Source organism: Crocodylus porosus, unplaced genomic scaffold (genome assembly GCF_001723895.1).
Source record: "Crocodylus porosus isolate Cpor-Errol unplaced genomic scaffold, CroPor_comp1, whole genome shotgun sequence".
NCBI classification, from domain to species: Eukaryota; Metazoa; Chordata; order Crocodylia; family Crocodylidae; genus Crocodylus; species Crocodylus porosus.
Window position 1 is genome coordinate 100,622,535 of NW_017728947.1, and position 25,103 is coordinate 100,647,637.

At 45.6% G+C, this 25,103-nt stretch overlaps 1 protein-coding gene across 1 annotated transcript in view; it reads left to right on the forward strand.

The window, feature by feature from the left end:
* The window catches only part of TDRD9 (tudor domain containing 9), a 138,136-nt gene that overhangs the window by 78,930 nt on the left and 34,103 nt on the right, over positions 1-25,103 (forward strand). Inside the window, exons 14-22 of the mRNA XM_019551158.1 lie at positions 2,430-2,527; positions 2,975-3,106; positions 4,799-4,964; positions 5,059-5,122; positions 5,358-5,421; positions 7,953-7,997; positions 10,550-10,603; positions 13,515-13,631; positions 15,137-15,244. Coding sequence (XP_019406703.1) covers positions 2,430-2,527; positions 2,975-3,106; positions 4,799-4,964; positions 5,059-5,122; positions 5,358-5,421; positions 7,953-7,997; positions 10,550-10,603; positions 13,515-13,631; positions 15,137-15,244 — 848 coding nt within the window. The remainder of the gene's footprint in view (positions 1-2,429; positions 2,528-2,974; positions 3,107-4,798; positions 4,965-5,058; positions 5,123-5,357; positions 5,422-7,952; positions 7,998-10,549; positions 10,604-13,514; positions 13,632-15,136; positions 15,245-25,103) is intronic.

Consider the following 25,103-nt stretch of genomic DNA (forward strand, 5'->3'; position numbering starts at 1 on the left):
TCCCCTCCCCCCCACCTTTCAGGGGTGCACGCAGCAACAGGAGCTGCACCCCCCGCCCTGCACCCCCCAGAAGAGCCATGGTTCAGTCTTGCGCCCTGCCCCCGCCCTTCCAGCTGGGCAGTGCCTGCCCCAGTCCCTGTCCCATTCTCGCCCTCAATGTGGGGGGCATTGATCTGCACCATTCACATTCTTTCCTTCTCCACTCCCATCCACCACAACAGACTTACCAGCTGCACACAGCTATATCGGAAATCAGATCGGTATTGACTGATATGCCTCCTTAAAAGTTAGCTCTTGGTATCAGTCCTCAAAATCTGTATTGGTGCACCCCAGAAATCAGAATATGGTCTATAGATGGAAGAATAGCATACAGTTAAAGAAATGTTAGTGATGATAGACAGGATCTGCTTTCTAAACAAAAATTATACAAATAAGTTGACAGGTATGGGCAGACTTTTTATACGATTTTATAGAAATCGTGAACTGTATTATGAAGTAGGATGACTTCTCTTGGTATCCTTTTTCTTGGCTTTTAGTTCTTTTGTTTCTTTGATTCATCTTCTCTATATAACCTTTTTAAAGGAGTTATATTTGTTATATGAGTTAATATGACAGTCATTCTTTTTATGGCAATTTGAGAGATAAATATTCAATACAAACTGAAATTTAAAATGTACTTGTTAGTGTTCTACTTTTAAGCATAGTATTTTTAGTGTTTTTTTATTCCATTGACTAATATACTTCTCTAGATACATTTTTAAAAACTGACTTGTCTTTTTAACTAAGTTTCATTTGCTTTACCGTAGCCAAAAGTGTGATAAAAGGGAACAGAAGATTAAATATTGTTCAAGTGAAGAAATCCATCCAGTGAATTTTATTTCATATTGCTTCTCCAATCCTGGGATATTGAACTGGTCCTGAAAACAAAGTTACAACATTGATAATATTCAAAATATCCTTCTGAGAGAGAGTACAGGGCTTTAAGCTTGTGTGACTTAATTATGTGAATATTACCCTGTTCTGCTTTCCAGCCAGCTCTATTCTTGTACACAGGAGTATTATATACTAGAAACATGCTGTCTTTATAGAAACAGGAGGCATACCAGGTGCAAAAACAGTGCTGTATTTTCCAGCCAACCAAATCCCTCAGTAGCATGGCATAACTTTTGACATATTTGTCCTTTCAGTTCCATCTATAATAGAACATTTAGAATGATATAATTCATTGCTATTAAAAATCAAAGAATGTAGCCACTCTGATTATTTTAAGAAAATTTTTCAGTGTTGCTTTTAAGAAGGTACAAAACATAATGGTGCTTAAAATGCTTAGAGTAGACTGCCTCAACCAAGAGTCTCCCAAATGGAGCTATAGTATGATTATGGAAGAGTCCTCCAAAAATATGATGATGTGGACAAGGTCTGAATGCTGAATTCAGAGAAATAAGTATTTTTTTTGAGGTCAGGTAGTTTAGGCTTATATCTGAGTTTTGTTTCAATATTTAGAAAATCAAACTAGGAGGTGTGTGCTGATCAAAGAAAAGATTAAAAACTGAGGCAAGTTTCCTCATCTCAGATTTGAATTATACACTTCTGAGCATACCATGTGGTTGGGATATGCAGACCAGAAGAGGTTAGGAATTTGTTTCAGTCCTTCTTATACTCTTCTGTATCTTGCAGATTTCTTATAGGAAACGTGTATGGGGAATGAATCAGTGAGCAGTCATGTTTAGCTTAGATTTTATGCTCTCCTGTACATAAAGAGTTCCTTGCCCAGGTTCTGCCCAAATGCTATTGATCTGATTAAATTTTGACCAAAACCATTTTTGCTATTTGGGAATAGTGGTGTTTGGGGGAAATCTTTCACATTCATTCATTCATTCAGAAAGAATGAAATTTGCTTCTTACTAGTTAGGAGGGTTTTTCAATAATTCCTTCTCTGGTATAGATCATAGTATATGAGAACCCAATAGATTTATCTTTGCAATTGTCCTGGATGGCAGGGAAGTGCTCTTATCTCATTTGACAGATGAAAGCTGAAGAAGAGAGAAACTATGTAATTTGCCAAGGGTCAGCTAGAGCAGAAAATCAAATCATAGTCTCAGGAGTCCCAGGTGTTGTTCCATCCTCTAGGACACTAGGCCCTCCTCCCCCCAACCCGTTCTTTCCATCTTCCAAATTCTGATGTTTTGATCCCATTTATAGGATTTGGTCCACAGTCTGTTGCATAGAACAGAGAATTTAAACACCATTTTAGATAGCTTTTTCAGCTTGAGCTTTCTTGTTTATTCTACTGGGCTTTGCCATATGATCTTGCGGAATGCTTTAAGAGGAGTGTGAATCTCTCTTCTTCAAAACACAAGACAGTCTAAGATGTGGTCAGTTTACAATCATTGCTAAAGGATGCTTTAATTTTGCTGTTTAATTTAAAGGGCGGGCTGGACGTGTTTCCAGGGGGTATTGCTACAGGCTTGTAAGCAAGCACTTCTGGATAAACTATATTCTGGAGAATGCAGTACCTGAGATGTTGGTAAGAATTGTTCTCTGATATAATTTTTCTAATGTTTTTTTCACTGTTTTGTAATGTAAGTAATAAGTGAAGTCTATTTCTAAAAATAAGTTGTTATAAAAGTTACTCATATGTTCAGATGTAAACCATTTTTATTTATATTAGAAGTATAGAAAGAAGCAGGTAAAATGATAAATATTTCTACTGGAAAAATACAGTTTTAGCAGTTTTCTTTTTGTGAAGACAACACATCAATAAAAATACGACTTGTTTCAGATGGATTTAGTAGGTTGGTAATATTAGAATTTATTTTTAATTGTGGGAGAATTCAGGGATTCTATAGATTTTTCTTTTTTATTGTCTAGCTAAACTGCAGACTTTTTATGAATAAGCAGTTTCATATGGAGAATTTCCACATCTTTCCACAAATAATAGAAGTTAACACTTCCCAATTATTTTTCCTTTTAGCGTTGTCCATTGGGAAGTACCATCTTGAAGGTTAAATTGCTTGACATGGGGGAACCAAGAGCTTTGTTGGCAACAGCTCTCTCTCCACCTGGTATATGCGATATTGAACACACAATCCTTCAACTTAAGGAAGTAGGTATTTTTCCTAACATTGCTTTACTAATCGTATTATAGGAAAGTAATTTGAACTGATGTGTTTTTAGAGGTGCAAACTCTTACTTGGAGTTCGGAGAGGGGCGGACAAGGACACTTAACTTTAGAAACATGGGGGGCAGTTGTGGTTTATTCCCCACTTCATTGTTAGCTGCAGAAATCAGGCCAAAAGATGACAGTTTATAATGTCACTAAAACAGGACTATGACTTTGTCAGGGACCAGGAACTAATAAACTGAGAGCACCTATTTGTAGGCAAATGTCCTGAGTGAAATAAAATAGTAAAGAAATAACAGCAACTAAAGCAGTTTCGAAGGGGGTAAAAAAGTCAAAATTCTGCTAGCACCCTTCTTTTCTACTTGGAGGTTGTGGGGAGAACAGGGTCATAGTTTGCAAATCTGCACAAGGAGGTAAATCACAATGCTAATGCTCTGTGATCGCAAGCTCTGGGGTAGCATTTAATAATATTAAATATATCTTTCTTTGGACACACATTTGAGTACCAGTTTAGAAGGAGCATACTACTTTTGCATATTTGATTTGCACTGCATGAGTCTTGCCTGCATGCAAAAATGAGGGCTTTTAGAATTAACTCAAGCCAGAGGTGGGCAAAATATGGCCCATCAAGGGATTTTGTCTGGCCTGTAGTGGATCCATCGGTGCCTCCTGGACCTGGGTCTTGGTGTGTGAGGTCAGCCCAACTGCTTCTGGGCACACAGTGGAGCTGGGGCGACATGGTGGCTGGACTCGCTTCCTGGCAGCCCCAGCAGCGGTGGCTCCTTCCGGCTGCTGCTGTTGCTAGATCTGGCCCCACTGCCTAGGCACACCAGCCTGTCTGCCTTGTGTCTACCACTGGGGGCGGGACCCACATGGCCGCATGAATGGTATGGGGCCGTGGGCAGGCAGAGAGTGGCATCCAGGACTGGGACTGGTGGGTGGAGCTAGGATTGGGATCTTGGCATGGTGACAGTGTAGGGCTAGGGTCCAGGATAGAGCCATAATCCACTCCCTGCTTACCCCTGCAATAGGCATCAATTCTGTGAGCAGGGGCATGCGACAAATGGACTGTGGCTCTGTCCCCGGCCCTGGCCTTGTGCGCTGTCACATCTCCAAGAACCGTGCCCTGCTGGATACCGCTCCCTGCCCACCCAGCCATGTACCCTGCCCACATGGATCCTGGCCCTGCACTGACCTAAGGAAGTCAGTCAGGGTCGGGTCCCAGGGCAGAGCTGTGATCTGCTTTCTAGATGCCCTTACCCGTAGAACTGGCATCTATCACGGGGACATATGTAGAATGGATCATGGCCCTGCCCTGGGCTTTGGGCCCATCCTGTCACAGCCTCATGATCCTGATCCCAGCCGTGGCCCAGGTTCCCGCCCATCTTGCTCCTGGAGGAGTGAGCTGAGTGTGGAGCAGACCCACTCAGGGAGTTTTGGCAAGTTGTTGACCTGGGGGCGGGTGCTGACCCAGTCCATGAAAGCTCACCAAAACTCCGTAAGTGGCCCTCTGGCCCAAATAATTGCCAACCTCTGACTTAAGCCTGCAGTTGTTTTTAAGGACTTTTGTCACTAATTTGAAATTTATTGTTCTAAGGCAGTTGTTTTTAATACAAAGGTCACAAATATTGGCTAAATTTATACGCTCTTAATCTTATAATCTCTCTTGTAAAGATAGGAGCTCTTGCAATTAGTGCACAAACTGAAGAAGAAAATCCTTATGATGGTGAGCTGACTTTTTTAGGAAGAGTGTTGGCACAATTACCTGTGGATCAACATCTTGGCAAGCTAATAGTCCTTGGCCATGTCTTCGGATGTTTGGAAGAGTGCCTTATTATAGGTAAGGGAGGAAATAGAAATTATTTAAGAAAAGTCTCCTTAAAGTTGCATCTGCACATGCTGCAATGCTTCATTTCCATTTATTCTTGTTACAGCTGCAGCACTGTCTTTGAAGAACTTCTTTGCAATGCCTTTCAGGCAACTCTTTGATGGATACAGGTATTTTTACCTTCCAGATATTTAACATCTTTAAAAATACTGTTCCTCTATTGTCTTCCAGACTACAGGATTTTGGAGCTAGCCTAATCTCTGTCAGCACTTAGCTTTGTTTCTGTAATGGCCAGTGTTACTTGCCTTGTTTTCATGCACTTATGGAAGGCACTGAGATATTGCAATGAGGAAGGCTGTCTAAGAACTTTTAGAATAGCTTTAACATTATTTTTTGCATTCCCAGGAGCAAAATAATTTTTTCTGGGAATAGCAAGAGTGACTGCATTGCTTTCGTCAAGGCATTTAAGGTAATCATATTGTCTAGTCATCTTGTCTATTTAAATTAGAATTGAAACCAAGTTTTGCAAATTATTTTTTGTTCTGTAAGCCAGCTCTGACTGTCAGAATAAGGTGTTGCTGTTTGCACTCCAAGGCATATAGCGTGTTCACAAAATGTGTACTGGTAGTGGTGGCCCATCTGAGACGGCAGGGCATCTATGTGTACTCTCACTTAAGTCACTGGATGGTCACAGATAGATTCCACCAGAGAATGGTGGAGGGCCTGAGGTTTGCCCAGCTCTGCCTGTGTTTGGACTACAAGCAATGATATCTTACCACTCATCAGACAGTAACATTCATAGGGCCCATAATTCATTTGAGAATGGTGAAAACATACCTGCCCAAAATATGTTGCAGTCAGTACTAAAAATCAAACTAGCTCATTACAGTATACACTACCACAGACTTTTAGATCATGGCTGTTCTACTTTCATGCGGCTGGGGCCCACACGCTAAATAAGCCATATACTGGAGGAGTGGCGCTCTGGGATTCCCCCCACCTCTGCCACGCAGCACCTTCAGGATCCAGCACCTCCTACTGTGGGCGTGGGCAGCACGTGCATTTCTCCTGGACCCTCCCGTAGCACAGAGCAATGGGAAAGGCAGCTGCAGGAGCACAAGCTGCGTGGTGGCCCCCATGGGTCACATGCAGCCCAAAGGCCTCCAGTTGGACAGCCATGTTTTAGATGTGTCAGCATGCATGCATGTGGTGTCACTTCCCAGACTCCACCTGCAAGTCATTACAGCTCTACTGTTAGTCAGGTCATTTTTTGACAAGATGCCAAGTAGGCAGAATGTGCTTAATGCCACATCACATCAAAGAATCGATATGCTGGCTAGAATCCAAGAATGTAGGAGGGAGGGCCCTTTTCAGCCCCTTCCTGGGGGTGGATCCCCATGAACAAGAACATGCATTTCCCTGGGGACAAAATGCAGTGGCACAATGTGTGCCACTGCTGCTTGTCCCTGGAGAATGCTTCTGCACATGTGCTCTGGTTCACAGCATGTTGCCTCGGTTGGGGTAAGGGAGTCTGGGGATAGCACCTGGACTGGCCCCAGCAGTCTTACCTGGCATCCTCTGTGGGCTGCGGCTGTGTGATCTGGAAGCAGGGAGCCTGGTCAGCAGCTGGAGCCTGGCTGGCCAGCAGCTTCGTCTGGCTGGTCAGGCTCTTGTTTTGGGCAGCGTGTGCTGCTGCCACATATGCTGCCTCACTTTTTTTAGGTGTCTTTTTTTTTTTTAATGGATCTCCTTGTATCTAGAAACCCGACTGCTGCTACTTTTCAGCACAGGGAACACCTGCATGTGTGGCACATGCAGTTTGTGGTGCTGCAGATAGGTCTTTGGTGCCACGCTTGCCTGGACATGCCCTTGATGATGAAATTGATCACAGGTGCTTTAGGGATGGGTTTGGTGTCCCTGAATGAGGGTAGGTGCTTCTCAGTGTGGAAGCTTATCAAGCTGTGGACTTGATTTCACCAAGATGGCATAAACTCAGTGGTTCTTCACATTCTAAGAGTTGGCGGTAAACTGGTAGGAGTTCTTGAGCAGTCATGAGGGACTGCAGCCCGGCGCTGCATGCACTGTGGGCAGCTGTACCAAAAACTGGCAGGCAGCGGAAGTGAGAGGAGCTGCTTTCCCACATGCCGAGCAATAGCTTATGCCCAGCTACTGCCACCTACTGCTGCTCAGCCTGGAGCACTGAGCCTGGAGCTGGATCTAGAGCCCAGACTCGGCAGCGGCAGGGCAGAGCAAGCTGCTGCTCAGTGTGGAGCAAAAGCAGCTTCTCCCCCTCCAGCTGCCAGTGCTTCCTTGTGCAGCTGCCCAGAGCCCATGCAAGGCTGCCCTGCGTCTGTGCTGCACTGCCCCATGGGGCAGCCCAGAGGTGGCAGTCGCATGGTGGAGATGCAGGGCAGCCCCATGTGGGCTCTGGGTGGCTGCACCAGGAAGTGCCAGTGGGGACAAGGTGGAGGGGGCTGCTTTTGTCCTGCACTGAGCAGCTGGAAGGAACCACTGCCACCCTGCCTGCCTAGAAAGGCAGCCTAGCTGTGAAGCTGCCTCAGCCCTATTGCATGCCCAGGGGGTGTCAGGACGAGCCCGGCTGGGTAGCACCTGCTCCTGCCCCACTCCAGCTCCCTCATGCCTTGACTGCGCTCCCCACACCCCTTCCCTCCCCCCACCCCTTCCTCCACAACAGACTTCACCAGCCGGTTGCCACTCTCCACGCTGTGGGGCTGCATATCAGCGATCAGATCAGTATCGACCAATATGAAAAATTGGCCAGTGGTATTGGCCCAAAAAAATCTCTATTGGTGCACCCCTACCCAAAAGTGTTCTTGAAATATTTGTATTTTAATTAGTGTGCAGAAATTACCTTATCGCATTAAAATTGTAATAGGAATGTTTGGAAAAAATATTTATGAATGCATTATATTTATTTGTAAATAGCAGTGATCTAACCTGATATGTTCTTGCATAATAAAAATCATTTCTTTACTTTAGGCATGGCAGACTTGTAGGCAGAGAGGACAACTGAGACATCCCAAGGTTAGCTAATGCTTTTTTATTCATGATTGAAGACTGGTGTTGAAGTGGCAGAAAAAGGATACAGATCATCAGTGGTCTCTTTACTTCAGTCCTCTTCCTTAATTATACATGAAAGTGAAGTACAGGTTGAGTTTTGTTTAAATAGTATAATAGGAGTGAAAAGACCTCCTGAGTTACCAATCCCTTGCCTTCTGTTGCAGTGAATCCTTTCCATAAAATTACATCCCATCTCAACACTGTCTTTAAGCTTAAATAGTTACTTTGATTTCCTGGTGTTTACTTCCATGATGCATTTCTTTTTTTTTTTTTTGAGAGCAGTCCTGTTCTGCCTTCAGTCTCCATTCTGCAGGGCAGGGAAATGCAACACTTCTGCTCTTTAGTAAGGCAGGCTCACCATTGCCCTTTTTACTTGACTGTACCTGACCAAATCAAATTAATTTTACTTCACTGTGGGCGGCCAGAATTTGACACCATGTTCTAGCTGAGGTCTGGGTACTTCAGTATTCTTTCAACAGTGTAAATAGAGTTCATAATTCACTACACGTTAATAGAAAATGCTGTGAGACTCCTGGATCCTGACCTCTTTTATCCTTTCTTCTTTTCCTTCCATTTGGTCGCTCTTCAATTTTGTCCACCTCTAGGACACAAAAAGCATATTCTAAATGATGGAAATGTTCAATCTGCCTTTCCTGACCAATTCTCTATAAATGCCCATGTTGCCATGGGAAGTCCAGCAAGCATGCTTGGCTTCCCTCACTTTTCAGAAAAGCTGTATTACTGCCATCTTGGCACCTTGTAAGGCAGAAATATAAATAAGGCTCTCCAAGAGCTCTGTAGGAATGTTTACTAGTAAAAACAGGTGGTGCCAGATGAAGCAGATCAAGCTGTGGTGGGATGCATCCCAGCACAGCTGACTCACTTCACTGGGCGAAAAACACATCGCTTGTTTTCTCGCGTTGGGACAACAGGCAACAGGTTCCCTTTGCCAAGAAATTTCCCATTTTCCTTGCTGGCCTGTGCCTTCTTGCTGAGACCCAGCTTCTATGCTGACCTATGGCTTCCACGGATATGCAGCTTGGCATAGGACTTGGGGAATCTCCAATGCCCCATGCCTCCACTCCAGGACTCGCACTGATCTGTGCCTCAGCATGAAGGGCAGGGCAGCAAAGGACCTGGGGAATCCCCCAAACCCTGGGCCTCCACACCAGGACCCACACTGACCCGTGCCTCTGCATGAAGCACAGGTTGGCATGGATCCCAGTAGGAAGCCAGGGGTATGCAGGACCTAGGGAATTCCCAGTGCCCCATGCCTCCATGCTGGGACCTGTGCCGGGTCCTGCGTCAACCTGTTCTTCATGGAGGCAAGGGGAAGTGTGATGGAGTAATGGTTTGTTGGGTTTTCCCTGTGTCTTGTGCCTCCATGCCACGACCCATGTGGGCTTTCCTTACTTATAGAGAGATGCTTCTGGAGATCCCAGGGCTGGTCTCCAGAAGCAGGGAATCCCAATTTCCCTCACTTACAGAGGGGAACTCACAGACTTCCCAGGGTGTGTCTCTATAAGTAGGGAAAGCTGGGCAGATGCTTTGGGGGTTCAGGGGCCTGATCGTGTGCAGAAATTCCTAGAGTATGCAGGATTGGCCCCCTCAAACTCCCGGAGCCACCTACCCAGGGTGGCTGGATGGTGTGGGTAGCTCCAGGCTGCCCGCACCCCCCCTCCCCCCGAGAGTACAATAAAGCAGCATTATTTACACTAATTTTTGTCACAATATTGCTATGGCATGCTAAAGAATAGGGACATCTATTTTTATGGTGACACCAATGCAACGTCAAACAACATGTTTCTGCCCTGTGGGCTCCCTTTCATATCCCAATGGGACAGGAAATCCAGGTTCCTTATTAATCTCATCTTGGGGAATCTTCTGTACCTGGTTATTTCTAGGGAAAGGGCCGCATACCTTACAAGAAGTTTATAAAATAAAAAAAGGTCAAAGAATCACAAGAGAAGTTGCTGAGGAGGTACACCTTTCTTATGCAGGTAGTGGAGAAACATACACTTTGGCTCCTCCTGAATGCTGACCTGGCAATAAAAATGCATAGCATGCACTGAAGTTCTCTTGAGTGACGAGGACAAATTATCTACAGGGACTGTCTGTCTACTAAAAATCACATATCCAGAGAATATTTCCTAAAATAAACTGAATAAACTGTCATGAAGATTTGTCATATTCAAGGCCTGGACTGAGAAATTGTTTTTATGTAAAGTGCTTCTGATCCAAAATGCCATATTACTTGTGTCATAGTTATGTGTTGCCTCATTATACATTCAGTTTCTAATTGACTTGTAATAGGTGACGTGTCTCTCTAATAGCTACTTTGGAAGTACTTGTTTTGAGTGAATGTATGTATAAGTGGGTGTGCCACAGTGTTAGAGCCATCTTTCATGAATTTGGACTGTTTTAAAAAGAGAATATGGTAATCAGTAAGGAAGCTAGTAATGTAACAACTATCCGTGTTTGTGTTAAATCTTTTTAATTTTCTCTCTGTCTTTCAGGAGGAACTTGATTGGGGTCGATCAAACTATATTCAGATAAAGAGAATCAGAGAGGTGAGTTGAAATGCACAACAGTTGCTTAATATTTATCCAGTACCTCACCTTATGAATTTTCTATTTATCTTATGATTTATAGCAGAATCTACAGTTTTAAAAATACAAAGAACTAATACAGTTTATAGACATACTCCGGTAGGTGGGTGGGGCGCAATTTAATTAGCAAGTCACGCTAATTAAAAGCAACCAAGCTTTGTATGTATCAGCGTTTTTGCTCATCAAACCAGCTTTAGTTCAAAGTGCCCCACTGCCATTCTTCAGCATGGGAACACTGATACGCATGACACTGGAGGCTGTTGGAGTGCATTAATTTCCATGCTCCAACAGACTTGATTAATCTGGATTTATAGCACATCAGAGCAGCCTTGCTGTACATCTGTAGGAGCCCTAAGACACTACCTACAAATAACCATACTTCTTTGGGAGAGCCCATTGAATTTAAAATAAAATTTTGAGGCCACCCAATATCTTCTCTTAAGCTCTTTCTTCAAGATTATTTACCAGTTATATAGTCCATGTATAACTAGCTGTAGTTGGAATTTAGTGCTTTTTTGACATTGCATTATTTTGTTCTTATCTTTAGAGTAATTTTAAGCACTTACACAAATGGAACAAGCACGATTGTGTTGTAAAGATTAAAATGGCAAATTTTACATGGCATTTTGTAACTAAGGTTACTACAGGAGTTAATGGAAACTTCATCATAGAAGTGGTTCAAGCTGTGGCATGCCTAGGGGAAAAATAATTAGAACTCCTGAATAACCTTGATTGGCAGAACATGCGTTTGCCCACTCACATACGCTAGCAGCAAGGTTCTTAATTAGGCAACTGTTTTGCATTAGCACACATACATCTGGGCATGATTCCATCACATCAGACTCCTGGCATGAGTGATGGTACAGGGAAGTGCATACAGAGTTTAAATAGAGGGTTCAAAAGGCACAAAAAAGCAAAAGCTTCCCTTACAAGTCACCCTGGGAGCAGCAGTGGGTGCAGAAGCAAAAATGTATTTAGTTTGTGCATCCTTCATGCTTTCATTGTAAGCTAAAAATTCTAGCATCTTATTAAACAGAACATCAGAAAATGAGGTTCATTAACAAAGTACTTGCTAATTAATCTCGAAAAGGTAGAGGTTGTTACATAAAAAGCAAGCTAGTGGAAGCAATTTATGTAATATACATACGAAAGTGTCTTTGAGTCAAGCATGTGCAAGGAAGTGGTTTGGTTGCCTTTGCAGTCTGAAGTTGGTTTATTTGTACATATGTGGTATGATAGTATGCAGTCATAAAACTGAGAGGTTTTTTCCCCCCTGGGACTCCTTCCTCATTTAGTTCAGAGGCTGGATAGCATTCATTAAAAGAGCCTGGTATTTTTTTTTTATTATCTTCATTCAATGCTGGGCCTTCATCACATTCTATTCAAAATCTGCCCTGAAAACAGAATTACTTATTTCCTAGTAGGCCTTTCTAGGGCACTTATCTCTCTATCTAGTGTCCAAGAGCTTAAAAAACATTATTGATATGTTTTTTAAATCCTTTTTTTAAATCTGAGTGAAGTGAAATTACATTTGCCATTAAACAGGTGAGAAACTGAAGGCCCAGGGATTTAGGCCCAAATTGTCAAATGTTCCCAGAGTGAGAAGCCTGGAGTATAATTATTTTCTCCAATATTAAATATTTTTCTAGCACTTCATGGGCACATCTATACAAGACACTGCTGAGCAGTGGTTACTGTGCATTCCTTTAGTACTTGAATAATCAAGTACTAAATAAATGCACAGTAACGAGTTACTGTGCAGTAGTGCTGGCGAATGCCTTTTTACTGATGCTGCCGCACAGTAGTGTATTAGCACTGCTGGTGCTGTGATGCGCTACCAAACAATATTATTTAGTTACTGTGCAGTTAGTGTCTCATATAGATGTGCCCCATATGTTCCAGCTGACTACCATTGGCTCCGATTGCAGTTGAAAGCTATTTGAAAATCTAGCCCAGGCTGCTGGTACTCCAATCAAGACCAGGCTTTTTTCCCCCCACCCTGCTGATTGTGGGGTTGGCATGATGATGACCTTGACTTGGATTTGAGTAAATACAGTAATTTATAGCTTCACAGAGAGTTTAAGAGTGCATTTTTCCATATCCTGAAAATTTGGTCTCCTTTATGACAAAGCAAAGGCCAAATCTCAGTGTACAATTATGTAGGGCAGCTACCACAACTCCATGAAGGAGTGCATCTGTGTTAGTAGGGGAGCTGTTCAGGCTGGCTCTCTATCTTCACCTAAAACAATGAGTTGGTGACTACCCCATTGCTCTTGTCAGTTTATTTTCATAGATGCATAGATATTTAGGTTGGAAGGAACCTCAGCAGATCATCGAGTCTGACCCCTCTGCCCTGGGCTGGAAAGAGTGCTGGGGTCAGATGATCCCAGCCAGGTGCTTGTCTAGTCTCTTCTTAAAGACCCCCACAAGGTAGGGGAGAGCACCACCTGCCTTGGAAGCCCATTCCAGATTCTGGCAGCCCTCACCGTAAAGAAGTTCTTCCTGATGTCTAACTTTTATCTGCTCTTTGTCAGCTCATGGCTGGTTTTTCTAGTTACTCCTGGTAAACAGAGCATCTTTCTCTCTTCTGATCTTCCAGTTTATTGTGTGTGGTATAATGCAGAATTCACTAACTGAATAATACACTCTGAGGAGCTGGCTTAGAGGGTGGTTGGATCACACTGTTGGATGGTTTTTTTCTCAGAGTAGTTATTAAGCAGTCTACTGTAAGAGACTGATGCTTGTGGTTCCTACAGAAATGAATAGGAGCTCTCTCTCCCATTTCATTAGTTGGTTACAAATGAAGGATTTAATAGATTTGTTTTGTGGATGGTTTTGATCTGTTCAGCCTTATTTAAAGTTAAAATTTCAGGTGGCTGAATTGTTTGAAGAACTGAAAAATCGAATCAAATCATTCAACATGCATGTTAATACTCAACCACCTGCTATGGATCAGGAATATGAATTCAAACAACGCTTTATTCTTCAGGTAAGTACTAATGTACCCAGTTTCTTGATCCTGTTGTGGAAGGGGAGAGCAGAACATTAATTGACAATGCTTGCTTCTAGCCCTTTGTTACAGGTTGCTTGCACCAAGTACTAATGAGTGCCTATTAAATTGCATCTGTCAAAGTAGTTTTTCTTCCTTTTAGTATTGTAACCAAATTCATACAACTGAAAATCTTTTGGTCTGGGAGGATCTAAACTTTTGTGTTAAAGGAAGAAATATGAATGTTGTTTGTAAAAAGTAGAAATACAGTTTATTTTATTGTTAATGTTTCAGAATTGATATTGAGCAGTGTCCCAAGTCATAACAAGATGTCATTTTGCTGTGACTGTCTGAATTAATCGTTTTTAAAGTAAAAAAAAAAAAAGCAACTTACTTAGGAAAATGGCACCAGAGTTAGATAACAAAAATGTAAATTATGCCAGGAGTAAGCTGGGGCATAATTTTCCCTCCCTTCTGTGTCCACATTTGGAGCTTCATTGGCATAAGGATCACATCAACTATTGTGGATATAGTTTCCTTGGTTTTCTATCAAATGAAATACCTGTCTGAAAACAAGCTTGTTACCAATTAGTACAAGCAGGACAGTTATATGAATGGCAACTGATTAATTTGAGTTTCTCATATCTTTATCATCAGTTCCTTTGAGATTTGCTGTGAAATTATTTTGAGACAACTTTGAGCATGTCTTAAATAGTATACATAATCTTTTCCATGTAGTTATTGTGACAACTTTTAAAATCAAAACATTTTTATTATGAAGGTTTACACCAGGGATGGGCAAAATACGGCCTGTGGGATGGATCTGATCTGCCAGGTGGCTGAATCTGGCCCATAGCTCTGTCCCCATGGTGCTCCACATGGGCCCCAGCCCCACTAGCTCCTGCTGGGGCAACTTGCACTGCATTCCTGCTGGCCCAGGCCCCAGCCAGCATGTAGCTTCTCATGGGGCTGTACCCAGTGTGGCTGCTGTCAGCTGGATGCTCTTCTGCTCCCCTAAGGGAGTCATGAGGGGAGCCCGGTGTGATGAGCAGCCACTGTGGGTGAGTGGAGCGGGTGGAAGGTGGCTGGGAGCTGGAGCTCCATGCACCGAGTAGAAGCCGCCCAGCTGGAGGTTCCCTCCTGCCCACCACCCACTCATTAAAACTCCCTTTGTGGCCCTTGGGCCCAAACTATTGCCCACCCCTGGTTTACACCCATCATTCCCAACAATTCCAGTAGGTTTTCAAATGTTATTTGGGTAGATGATAGCTACCTATGTTAATACTGAAAACTATTCCAAAAGGCTTTTCATGAAAGCATGTTTTTTAGAATCTGATTTGTGAAATAAAATTTCAGTTCGGTTCCCCCCTACTCCCCTGTAGAGGACTTTCCCCATGAAGATCTCATTGCTGATGTTTTAGACCTGTATTAAAGGATAAAATATCTTAATGAGAGGTACTACACATAATGTGTTGCATCTTAGCAAAAAAATTATTTAATTTCAGATTGTAATAGCTGGTGCTTTCTATCCAAACTATTTTTCATTGGGACAATGTGATGAAGAAATTGCTGTGAAGAATCTGACTGGTAGAGATCCTAAAACCACCATAATGGTATGTTAATACAGTGAGTAACTTCTTGAAATCTTGTACAACTAAAATAATTGTTGAGGCTGGTTTTATTTTCTCTGGGAAAAGGAAAAGAATAGTTACCTTTGCTTCAATCCTTATGCAATAAGTCTTCTTCCTTCTTTCCCTGGTGGTGACTGGACAATTTTGAAAGAATTCTGGCTAAGGTCTACCTCCGACTATTTTGAATATAGGCGCCGACTCCATGGGTGCTCCTGGGCTCAAGCACCCACTGAAAAATAATTAGTGGGTACTCAGCATCCATGAGTCACAGCCATGCTGCTTGCAAGTATTAAAAAACAAACAACCCCCTTCCCCCCAAAATCTGTGCTTTACCTGCAGAAGTAGCACGTTGCTTCAACCCAGCTCTGCAGCATCTGTAAAGATCAGAGCTTCAACAGGGCTTTTGTCACTTTTAGCTAAAGTTGATTCAGTCAATTATTAGGTAAGTGGCAGAAAGGCCCACTAAAGTGCCCAATCTTTACAGATGCTGCAGAGCCAGGTTGAAGTAATGTGCTGCCTCCTCTGGGCATGTGCTGGGCTGGCGCAGGAATGCATTGAGATTAAAATAAAGCATGGTTTGGGGGGGTGTTGTTTTTTTAAGCCTGCAGGTACCCACCTGCAGAAACCAAAGTTGGCACCTATGCTTTTGAATGCTGCGGTCATGCAGCTATAACCAGCTTCTTGAATATGGTAAAGTATTTTAAATGTATATTAGGACTGTCAAGATTACTTTTTAGTAAGCATTTATAATTAAGCCGTTGAAGCATGTAACTGAAGTTTGAATTCCATGATACCCTTTTTCCTCCACATGTACCATAGAATCATAGAAAATTAGGGTTGGAAGGGACCTCAGGAGGGCCACCTAGTCCAACCCCATGCTTAAAGCAGGATCCGTACCCAACTAGATCAGCCTAGCCAAAAAAACCCCAAACACCTGTTTCATACACCTGTTTGTTACCTTAGGATTACTCATAAACGTTGCATCGCAGGAATTTCGTATTTTAAGTCTCATATTTTATTGTCAAATGGAACAAAATGTTTGGGTTGCAGGGCAAGGTACTCTAAAAATTCCATAATAGGGGGAGCCGGGCTGAACACATTTTAAATGGCCCAGGGCACAGAGACCCCAAGATGGGGGAGAGGCTTCCTGATCCTGGGCTTCCAGGAATTCTAAAAAATCGTGGATGCAGCTCATGTGGTCATCCTGAGAACATCGTTGGCCCACCCATCTGTCTAGGGCAGTCTGCCCACCTGACTCTCCTGCCATGCCTTTGTTGGAACTGAATAGTTGTTCATAGGTGGGAGGCTGCCCATGTATTAGCTGATGTCAAGGGTGTAATACATTGCTCTGATCTTCCATGTCCCATGCCTCACAGATGACATCCAAGATCACGTCCATCTTCCTGGCTGCTTAGCTGGGCTGCACTCAGCCTCCGCCCCAAACTTAGCCTCAGATGTGCTTGGGCCTCTCCACCCCCTCTCACTGGAGCCCCATGCACTCTGCCATACTCTGTATGGCCCTTCAGGCCCCTTTAGCCCTACTCCATACAGCCCTTCAGGTTTCCTCTGTCTCGCATGTGGTCCTGACCCCTTGTAGACCTTCAGGCTGCTCCATTCAGGCCCTGTTCTACGACAGGTATCAGGCCTACAGCCCCACTGCTGACTCTGGCCCTCTCTGGCCTGGGGCGTCCCACGCTTGGCATATGGCCCACTTGAGCCTCAGGTGTTTGTCAACGTACCTGGACCCCTAACTTGGCCTCTTGCTAGGCCTCGTGTTTTCAGGCATTGGGCCTCACACTATGGGCTGACTCCAGCCCTAGGCCTTCTCTGGCCTCGGGCATCCCAAATTCAGCCTATGGCCACTCAAGCCTCAGGTGTCTGTCAATATGCCTGTCCCCCCTATGGGGTTACCCACAAGGCAGTGGGGGTTGTGGCTTTTTGGCACCCCATCCTTGCCTTTCACTGGGGAGGCACAGGTGTGGCATTTCTTGGAGACTGCCCCACCACACTATCCAACACAGCAGGGTGCAGTTTTGGGTCTTACCTAGGACCAGGAACCTCCTCCTTTGCCATAGAACACCTGGAGGTCAGGGTAGGAACTGAGTGCTGCAGTCCACAGGCTGAGTGATGCTGCTTCTGTGGCTTCCTAGATGTAATTGCTGGGTCTGCTTCTAGGGCCTGGGTTTATACTGAGGCTTCCCAGCCCTCCTCCAATCTGGTGGTCCCCTTGCAGTCATGTGATTGTCTAATTGAGCCTAATTGCACCTGCTGGCTGCTCCACAGCCTGCTCAAGTCCCTTAAAATGGCAGGCACCAAAGGTGCCCAGCCACAGCTGGGTGGTCCTGGAGCTGGGCCAACTATCTGGGCTTGTTGGACCTGGCCTGGACAGTCCTGAAACCCATTAGAACCTGGGGGAAGCCTTGAGTCTGGGACAGAGCTGCCCAATCTGCTGGAATGGACTAGGCAGTTCTGCAATGGCGCAGCTGGGATCAGAGGAAATAAATGTTATGCCCTATCCCAAACGTTGCACTCTTTGCTGTGCACATCTGGCATGGCAGGAGGTGTGATGTTTGTGATGGGGCATAAAATCCTTCCAATCACAGTCATATTAATGTTCTTGCATCTGGCAGGGGGCTTCCAGTTTTTCCTGTGGTTAACATGTTAGAGGTCTAATAAATGTGACACCTACCAGGGGCCATACAGACTGCACTTTTGCCTGGTGGCTATTTTCAAAACCTTTTTTTTCCCTCAAGTCCTTTCCAGGAATGCAGTTTTTTCTGTATGAATCCTGTGTTTGCCTCTCTAGTAGGTAGAGTTGTCAAGGTGGCTAAACAGTTTCATAGCAACTCAAAACTGCATTTGTTGCCAGTTTTGCAATTCTTAGTAGCCAAGTACTAAACTGTTAGCACATTGTGCCTAACGTTTGTTTACAAATATGCCACTGGAATCTTAAAGTACTCACTGCTTTGCTCACAGAAAGGAAACTAATAGCTGAAACTTCACTTCAGATCTCATTACCATATTTACCTGAATCCAAAGTGACCTTGAATTTAAGACACCTCTGCCAATAATTAAATTCCACACATGGAAAATTTCTAATTTGGTATTATTTTTATAAACAGACCTACTGACAAAAACTACAGTACTACAGGTTAGTCATAAATTCAGCATTAACTTCAGTTCAAACAATTTAAGTTGTATTAGGTTCTATCCAGACCGTGGTGAGTGCTGCGCCTTTCTTAGATCCTAGAACTTACCCTGGTCACTTTCACGTCACTTTCACTCACTTCACTGCTCTTGTCTTCTCCCTTATCTCCCAACAATGCATCATCTTCAGTATCATCCATAGCATTTGGATATACTGCACTTCTTGAAGCCTTTAATAATGGACTCTGAAGATATCTTCCTCAAGAATTCAGAATCTATTGCCAAAGTAGTGCTAGGGTTGGCTTCTTAATCTTCCCACCAGCTGTAAGTGCATGGTACCCTGCCAAGAGCCAGTCTGAATACTGATGCCATAAACGGTCTTTAAAGGGGTCATTCACTACAACTTCTAGTACTTGGAGTTTAAATGGTATACCAAATTTGTCTGAGTACACGATTACAATTTGTACTTTCACATCTGGTGTTAAATGCCCTCTGAATCTGACGCTAACATTCCTCGTTTCCGTAGCAGTGCCCCAGGTCTCTATTTCCACACAGCATTCATCAGTTCGCTCAACATGCACCTTTGTTGCCGACAGCTAAGCACTAGTCCTGGTGGCGGCTTGTCTTTTGGCAGAGTTTACCATTTCAAAATCTTATGGGATGGCAGTTTTCTCCCATCCATACTGTTAACTTGACTGTAATTTGTGACTTTCTCATTTTGTGTATTTCTCAAAATTATGGCTTTTGTGCCTTTCTCATTGATGGTGACATTACTTGGCATGTCAGAATAGACTGCAGTCTCATCAACACTTCCTCCCTGGCCCAACAGGTAATCATGAGTCTTGCGTAGCCCAATAATGTGCTTCTGAAATTCAGCAAGTTTTTCATTACAGTCTGATGGTAACTTTTTGTGCAAGTAACGTTGTTGGTCTCTGAGCTAAGCTGCTACCTCTTATCATGGGGATATGCCTCCCACTGTTTTCTTTGAATATTTGCCAGGGAACGCTCAGTTTTTTCACTGTTTCTAAAGCAGTGAGTTGAAGATTTCATGAGTCCTTGGTGCCATGCATCTCCCAGGTGCATCACTGTGCATTGGTTCCCTCACTGCTGCTGCCTAGAGCCTCACCACATGCTAGATCCCTCATTGACACGCCCATGCTGAGTTCTTCATTGTTAGGAGTCTGTTCAACTTGAAGTGTTGGCCAGGCAACTTCACAAGCAGCCTGCAGGTCCGGCTGCGATTTTCAAGGGCTTATGGCGATACACCCGACCCCACACACACACTCACACACACCCCCTACCTCTGATTGGCCAAGGGGGCACAACTCTGCACCATCATGCCTCCTGACTTCCTGGCTGCTACGTGCATGTGTGTGCCCTGCATCCCACTCCTCCTGGCCCCAAGCAGCCCCTTGCAGCCTGGAACTCTGTCAGCCTGCAAGGAAAAACCCATGGTTTCCAATGTTTTTCTTTAAAGGAGAAAATCTCTGTTTTGTCACATTTTCCTGTGGCAAATGGAAAACCCAGATCCCTGGTCATAAGGAAGGTTTGGTGAATTGGTCTACAGGCTCAATTTAAGGTAGTAATGCTAGCCCCCTAATCTCATCCCTGGGTGCGTATCTCTTGACCCTCAGGATCCAGGCTTTTGTATTTTCATCATGATTTCGCTCAAGAAATGTCTCTAGTTCTTGATAGACCCATGAATACTGGATCTTGCACTTTATCTCTCAGCAGCTGAGAGAGTTTTTTTGCAAAGGTCCTAAGATTGGTGGTGACTCACTATGTGAGTAGCAAAATCACAGTCTGTCCTTATCTAGGCAACAAGTTGAGAAAAAGTAGTTCTCTGTGACAGTTGGCAGAGAACCTTCACATGATCCTGCATTTGTTCTACACTCTTGGCCTTGTGGTGAATGCTCGCTTATGAAGACCACTATAGACTTTTGGCTAGTGCTTTATTTGCCTGTGAACGAGGCCCAAGTGGTCTAGGTTTTCAGGTTGATGTTGTGTGAGGTCCCTCTCCATCCCTGAGACATCCATTCAAACTAGGGCTGTCAAATGATTAAAATATTTAATCATGATTAGTTGCATGGTTAAAAAAATTAGTCGCAATTAATCACGATTTTAATTACATGGCTAAAAACTCAAAATTATGCAGATAGTTTGTATGGTTGGGGGGGTGTGTGCGGGGGGAGGAGAAGGTGTGGGGAGCTGTGGGTTTGGAGCCTGGGAGCGGGGTTGACTCTGAGTAACAGGGACATCTGGGATATAAGGAAGGGAGACTCCTGCATGCCCTGACAGGATGGTCAATCTGAGTGAGGTCTTTCCAGAGCTGGCCTGGGTCTGGGGTGCACCTCCTGCCCAGGCACGGCCCCAGAGGTGTGCCCCTGCAGAAGTAGATGCTTCTGGCAGGGGTAGGATTCCCACAGAGCCACCTCCCACAGCGCCCAGACTGTTCTATGCTGCACACCAAGCCCCAGCTCAGCACTGACGGAGCCCAAGCTGTGCCCAGCACTGCTGTCACTGAGCTGGGCAGAGCTGCCGCTCTCCTCACTGCACTGCCTAGGATCCTGCTGGGAGCTGGTGACTGTGCAGGTCCTGGCAGGAGCCGGGTTGGTGCAGGAAGGAGAAGGGTGGCTCTGCCCAGCTCAGCAGTGATGCCAGGCATGTGGCATGGGCTGGGGCTGCAGGAGGTACCTCCATGGGACTCCTACCCCTGCCTGCCAGCAAGGTGCAGGGGGTCGGGCTGCCATCAATGCTGGTCCCTGGGGGCCTGGGCTGGGGATGCATGGGAACCCTCAGGCCTGGAGGCGGCTCATGCTAAAGCTCCCACGTGGTCCCAATCTGCCCCAAGCCCAAGCTGTGGGGCCTGAGGGTACCAGGCAGCTCCACCATGGCTCAGCACTGCCTTCCCTGAACCCTCAGTACTGCTAGCCCAGCTGCTTGGGGCCTGGGATGGGGGTTGTGTGTGGGTGCATCTCCCCTCCCTTCCTGCTGCAGCAGCCCTGAGCCTGTACCCGGGCTGCCCTATGGCATCTGTGCACTGCCACTGCTGCCCCTCGGGGTGGCCCAGAGGTGGTGGTGACAGCAGCAGGGCAGGGCAGCTCAGGCACAGTCTCCAAAACCGTGATTAATGTGTTAATTCATTAGTTGGCTCTTGCATTAATTGCACAAGTTAATGGCAATTAATTGACAGCCCTAATTAAAACTATTTTGGACTAAGTATTTAAAAAAGGACTTCTTGTTGTCCTTGATCCTGGTCACTAGTTCCAGCTCTGCCTTGGCCTTCCTGACTGCCCCCTTACAGCCCTGAGCAACAGAGGTATAGTCCTCTTTGGTGATGGCCCCTCCCTTCTATTGGGTGTACACCCCCTTTTTAGCTAGGAGACGTTCCCGTATGCTTTTCGTGAGCCATGGGGGCTTTTGCGCCCTCTTGCCCACTTTGATCTGTGTTGGGCTTGGAGGATCATCTCCTTAAGGATTATCCACTCTTTTGGACACCTGACTCCCCTCCCATCCAGGACCTCAGTGCTTCCCCGACTATTCTCCTTAGCTCATTGAAGTCTACCCTCCTGAAATCTAGGGCTGCTGCCTTGCTGCAGGCCTTTGCCACCTTGCGCTGGATGGTGAATTCCAGCAGCCGATGGTCACTGTTGCCCAGGTGGTTGAGCACCTGCAGACCCCTCACCAGGTCGTCACCTGTGGCCAGGACCAGATCCAGCAAGGCATCTCCCTTGGTGGGGCTGTGCACCTCCTGGGTTAGATGGAGGTCCTGTATCTTGTCTAGGAACGTACATGAGCTGTCAGACCTGGCTGACTGCTCTTCCCAGCAGATGTCTGGAAAGTTCAGGTTCCCCACGATAACCACATCCTTTGACTTAACTACCTCCATGAACTGACTTAAGAATTCCCGGTCTACCTCTTCCCCTTGATTGGGTGGTCTGTAGTAGACCCCCACCGTTAAGTCCTTTTCCCCTTGACTTCCTTGTATTCTAACCCAGAGCATTTCAGTGTGCTCCTCCTCTGACCCAGTGCTACTCATTGAGGAGGTGTATTTCTCCTTGACATAGAGCACCACACCCCCAACTTTCCTCCCTGTCCTGTCCCTCCTGTACAGCCTATAGCCCTTGATATTCACTGCCCAGTCATGCATTGGGTCCCACTAAGTTTCGGTGAGCCCCGCTATGTCTGGGTTGTTGTTAGCTAGCAGGCGGGTAAGTTCCTCCTGCTTGTTCCCCATACTATGAGCATTAGTGTAAGAGGCATTTGAGGCCTCCTGAAGATGCATGCACTTCCCCCCCCCAATCCCAGTACTACCCGGGCCCCTGTTGCTTACCTGGGTATTTGTTCTGCTCGTCATCGGTCTAGGCTGGGCTGTTCTTGTGGGTGATGCTTGGTTTAGTGGTCCAAGGCCTCCTCCGCCCTCATTTTCCCCTTGCCCCACCGAGCCTAATTTAAAGCCCGCCGGAGGAGATCAGCCAACCTAGAAGAGAACGCACGCTTACCTTTGGGGGAAAGGTGAAGCCCATCCCACCCAAGCATGTCTCTCGTCCTGATGTGCGGGTTGTTGTCCAAGAAGCCGAAGCTCGCCTCTAGACACCATTTCTGAAGCTGCAAGATGATGCGGGTCTTGTGTTGTCTTCCACATCCGCTCACTGGTAGGACAAGAGAATACCACCTATGCCCCCTGTCTCTTTCAGCATGCCTCCAAGAGCATGGTAGTTCGTTATCAGGTGATCAGGGCTTCTCCTGGCCGCATCATTAGTGCCCACATGGATTAGGACAGTAGGCCGGTAATGGCTGGGATCATCACGATCACATCCTGAATCTTTGCTCCAGGCAGACAGTAGACCTTGCATGTCAAGGGGTCCTGCGACAGATGGCACCCTCTGTATCTCTCAGGATGGAGTTGTCTGTGACGAGCGCTCGATGTTTCTTCCTCCAGGTCTGCTTAGCTCCTTCAGGCTGTTCAGAGCGTGGAGAGTGCAGAGTGGCCTCCTCTCTGGAGGTGTCGTCGTCTTCTTCCTTCTCCTGCAGCGTCGCCAGGACCTCGTACCTGTTCTCCAGCCGGACTGGAGGAACTGGTACTGCTCTGCTCTGCTGTGAGCAGCCCTGGCTCTGGAGGGAGTCATCTGCCACTGCTGTGGAGGGCACCGTCTGGGGTGTTTCTCCCTTGGATGCATGGCCCTGCAGGGAGAAAAAATACCCATCAATTTCCTCATCTGCCTCCCTGATTCCCCTCAGCCTGCTAACCTCCTCCTGGAGCTCCCTCACCTGTGCCTCCAGGGCCCTAAGACAGGCACCTGCAGGACAGGTATGGGGGCCCTCATTCCCTGCCTGCGCGCCCCCCCCCCCGGGGCATTCCCCGCAGGCTGGGGGGCAGGGAGATGCCAGCTCCCCCATTGGCTCTGTCTGGGTGGAGGCCTCCGACAAGCTCCAGGTAGGCGGCAGGGCCCTAGCAGCGTTCAGTGTTGACACCATTTTATAAATTGCTATTTATTTATATTTTTGTGTGATGCCTTTGCCCTACCCTTGCTGGAATCTCCCTCCTGGCCCTTACTGCCTGCCCGCCGGTGCAAATGCAGGCACACTCTGTTCACGCGTGCAGCTCAGGAGCACGGCTCCCTGCCGGCTCAGCAAAAAGGGACCCAGGGGGCTTCCCCTCCGCCTCCATTGCACCAGTTCCCTCCACCCCCACTTACCTTAGGGGGATCAGCTGATGGAGCTGAAGTGCAGTGACCTTGTCTCTTCACTTTCATTATGCCTGCCACCCACAAGTGGAAGGCCAGTCTGTCCTCCACTTGGGCATGTTGAAGGTTCTCAGGGATCTAATGCAGGAGTGATGAAGATACAGTCCCCAGCCTGTAATCCAGCCTACATGGCTAGTGGTGGCAATGTTCATTGCCATAGCTCCTCTAGCTGCAGCAATTGATGCTACTGCTGTTCACCCTGCTGCCAAATTTCTGGACCTATGAGGAGTTCTGCAAGCTGGCTGTGCCATCTGGTCCATGGGGTTGGTCACAGGGCTGGAAATACAGTGATGTGAGGAGTGGTAGCTGCTACGAGCTGCAACAATTAATGCTGCTGTCACCATATTCTGTAAACCCTGCCATATTCTGGATGTAGCTTATAGGTCAGCCCCACTCTGTTCGTATGGCCCATGCAGTTGCATGAGCTGGGCAGCACTGGCCTAAGATATTTCTTCCAGTAAAAGATTTGGTTCTTATGTGGAAAATGTTCTACAGGTGCAGGGTGCACATTATGAGTACTGCTAAGGCAAAGGCATGTCTAAGGCAGAACGTTTGAAACACAGCATACCACGATGGGAATGACTCTACAGACCATCCATGTCAAAGAGCTCCAGTGACCGTGGGAAAAGTTAGCTCTCTTTTCCCTTGTTGCAGACAGCCAACTCTTTTGCAGTTGGGGTTGTGTGCGATAAATCTTAATGGTCATAAATATAATGGTCCAGGAATACCATGAATTAAAAAACCTTGGGAATTAAATGTTGCAATTACTATGCTAGCATTTGCAGGCAAAAGACCTGCACTGTGGGACACAGTTCTAAAGAGTGGGCCACTAAATCCATCTCCCTTCCAGTAAAAGCAGCAAGGGACTAAATTAACACCAGGTGGCTTGCAGGAATAATTCTGGCATGCTAAACAAATTAAACTAAGTTTTGCCTTGTGATAAAATG